Raw genomic sequence first — 2220 nt, forward strand, 5'->3', positions numbered from 1 at the left:
ATGTCTTCACCCCTCCCTTACAACCGGCAGAACGCCCTAGCCTCAACCATCGCGAGCGACCTAGCCTCGAAAATAGCAGGCAAGATTGTGCTAACAACAGGTGTTACGCAAGGCGGCCTCGGAGCAACCTTTGTCGAAGAAATCGCAAAGCACAAGCCCGCCATACTCATCCTCGCGGGCCGCTCAGCCCCCAAGGTCCAGGCCACCGCCGATAAAATTGCATCTCACCCCTCCAGCGCCTCGGTACCAACCCGCATCCTAATCCTCAATCTCTCCTCGCAAGCCCAAATCCGCACCGCCGCACAACAAGTCCTCGCCTACCCTGAGTCGCGCATCGACGTTCTCGTAAACTCTGCTGGTATAATGGGCGGGCCCTACTCCACTACTTCGGAAGGCCTCGAATCCCAATTCGGCAGCAACCACATTGGACACTTCCTTTTTACAAACCTCATCATGCCTTTGCTCCTCTCCTCGCCCAACCCGCGGATCGTAAATGTATCCAGCGACGGCCATCGATACAGCGGGATACGCTTCACCGACCCGGGGTTCAAGAATGGAGAGGTGTACAACCAGTGGGAAGCATATGGGCAGAGTAAGACTGCGAATATACTGTTTTCTAAGGGGTTGGCGGCGAGGCTTGGGGAAAGGGGTGTGAGGGCGTACAGTTTGCACCCTGGAGTGAACGTGGGGACGAGTCTTGCGCCGCAGGGGTTCGGGGAGGAAGATATGAAAAGTCTGAGTATGTTAGACGCGTGGTTTCTTGCGTGATGTGTGCTGATGATCTTGCAGAGGCCAAGGACGAGGCAATTGGATGGACGCAGGAGCTTGACTTTAAGACGCTGGACGAATGCACCGCTACGCATGTTGTTGCTGCGTTTGATCATCGGTTGGATGCGTATAATGGCGCGTATCTCCAGGACGGAAATCTGGGGAAAGTGCAGCCGATTGCTGCCAATCTGGAGGACGTGGAGAAGTTGTGGAAATTGAGCGAGGAGCTTGTCGGGGAGACGTTTGCATACTGAGTGATTGAGACGTATGCGAGAAACCGATTTGGGTATTATAACGCTAATAATGCTACAATGTCAGTCAATACAGTTAGCTCTTCACGTGCTAGATCACGTAAGCACTCGTTATGTATATAGTCTCATCGCCCCTCATTCTATAGCAAGACAATGTTCCCTCCTTTCTGTTGCTCGCCCACAGAAAACCCAAGGGTAACTTGGAAGGTGACCATCGTGGGGGCAGTGATCGGAATGGTCCGGTATGGTATGGTATGGAGGTCAAACCATACCATACCAGCTGCTTATGTAATAACCGGTATGGTCTTACCGGTAAGACCAGTAAGACCGCCAAGACCGCCAAGAATGAGGTTGAAGTTGTAGAAGGAAGAAAGAGAATGTATATACTAGTAGATATCGACCATATCGTCGCCATTCTCACTATCCTCGCTATTGCTGTTATCTTCAATTTGGGGCCTTCTATACTAGGCCCGGAGACATTCACAAGCCTCTATAATATCTGCCTTCAGCCTACTACGGCGATTGATAACAGTAAGCTTCGCGCTACTAAAAAGACGTTCGCATTTATCTGACATAGGCGAGATCGCAAACATGTCTAGAGCGAAGCGAGCGAGATCTCTTTGGGAGTCGTAGCGAGATAGCCAGTACGCAATAGCCTTATCGCAACCTGCCTCTTCGTCATGAAGCCGGTTAGTAGAGATGTACTGTTCATACAAATTAGTTGTAGAGACCGGAGCATCTATTCGAATACGCTTGTGTTCCCTCTGGCGATCAAATGCTGGGTCAGGATCTTTCTCCTTCCTGACTAGTGGTGGTAGCATCTCAACAAGGTACCTTCCCTTGTACTCTGTCTCCTAGAGCTGCTTTACGGCCGATTGTGCGTTATGAAACCACCTCTGCTTTTCTTCGTCACCTTCGAGAACCCATTCTTGCCTAAACTATGCCTACTTGCGATATGAATTGAGTATTTGAGCTGCATAGTACGCTGGTGGAAGATTAGTATCTTTAGGGAATCGATGCTGCCAACTTAGCTGCTGATTGTTGTAATATTCCTCGCATTTTGACCACGCGGCATCTGCACAACTTTGGAGGTACTTCTATGTGAAGTTATTGTCGTCTTCGGTATAGATGTTATAGTAGTGATCTTTTGTCTCGTTTATTTCTCGAAGAAGGCAGTCTAAGGTTGAGAACTAGTTAGCGA

General features: G+C 49.7%; 1 protein-coding gene across 1 annotated transcript; it reads left to right on the plus strand.

The window, feature by feature from the left end:
* ALTATR162_LOCUS7000 (uncharacterized protein) lies at positions 1-1022 on the plus strand (the record flags this gene model as incomplete). The annotated part of the gene is made up of 2 exons (XM_043314626.1): positions 1-739; positions 790-1022. 2 exons carry the CDS (start codon positions 1-3, stop codon positions 1020-1022), a joined length of 972 nt encoding a protein of 323 aa, XP_043170561.1.
* Positions 1023-2220: the final 1198 nt, after the last annotated feature.

Source organism: Alternaria atra (genome assembly GCF_907166805.1).
Source record: "Alternaria atra isolate CS162 genome assembly, contig: 26, whole genome shotgun sequence".
Taxonomy (NCBI): Eukaryota; Fungi; Ascomycota; class Dothideomycetes; order Pleosporales; family Pleosporaceae; genus Alternaria; species Alternaria atra.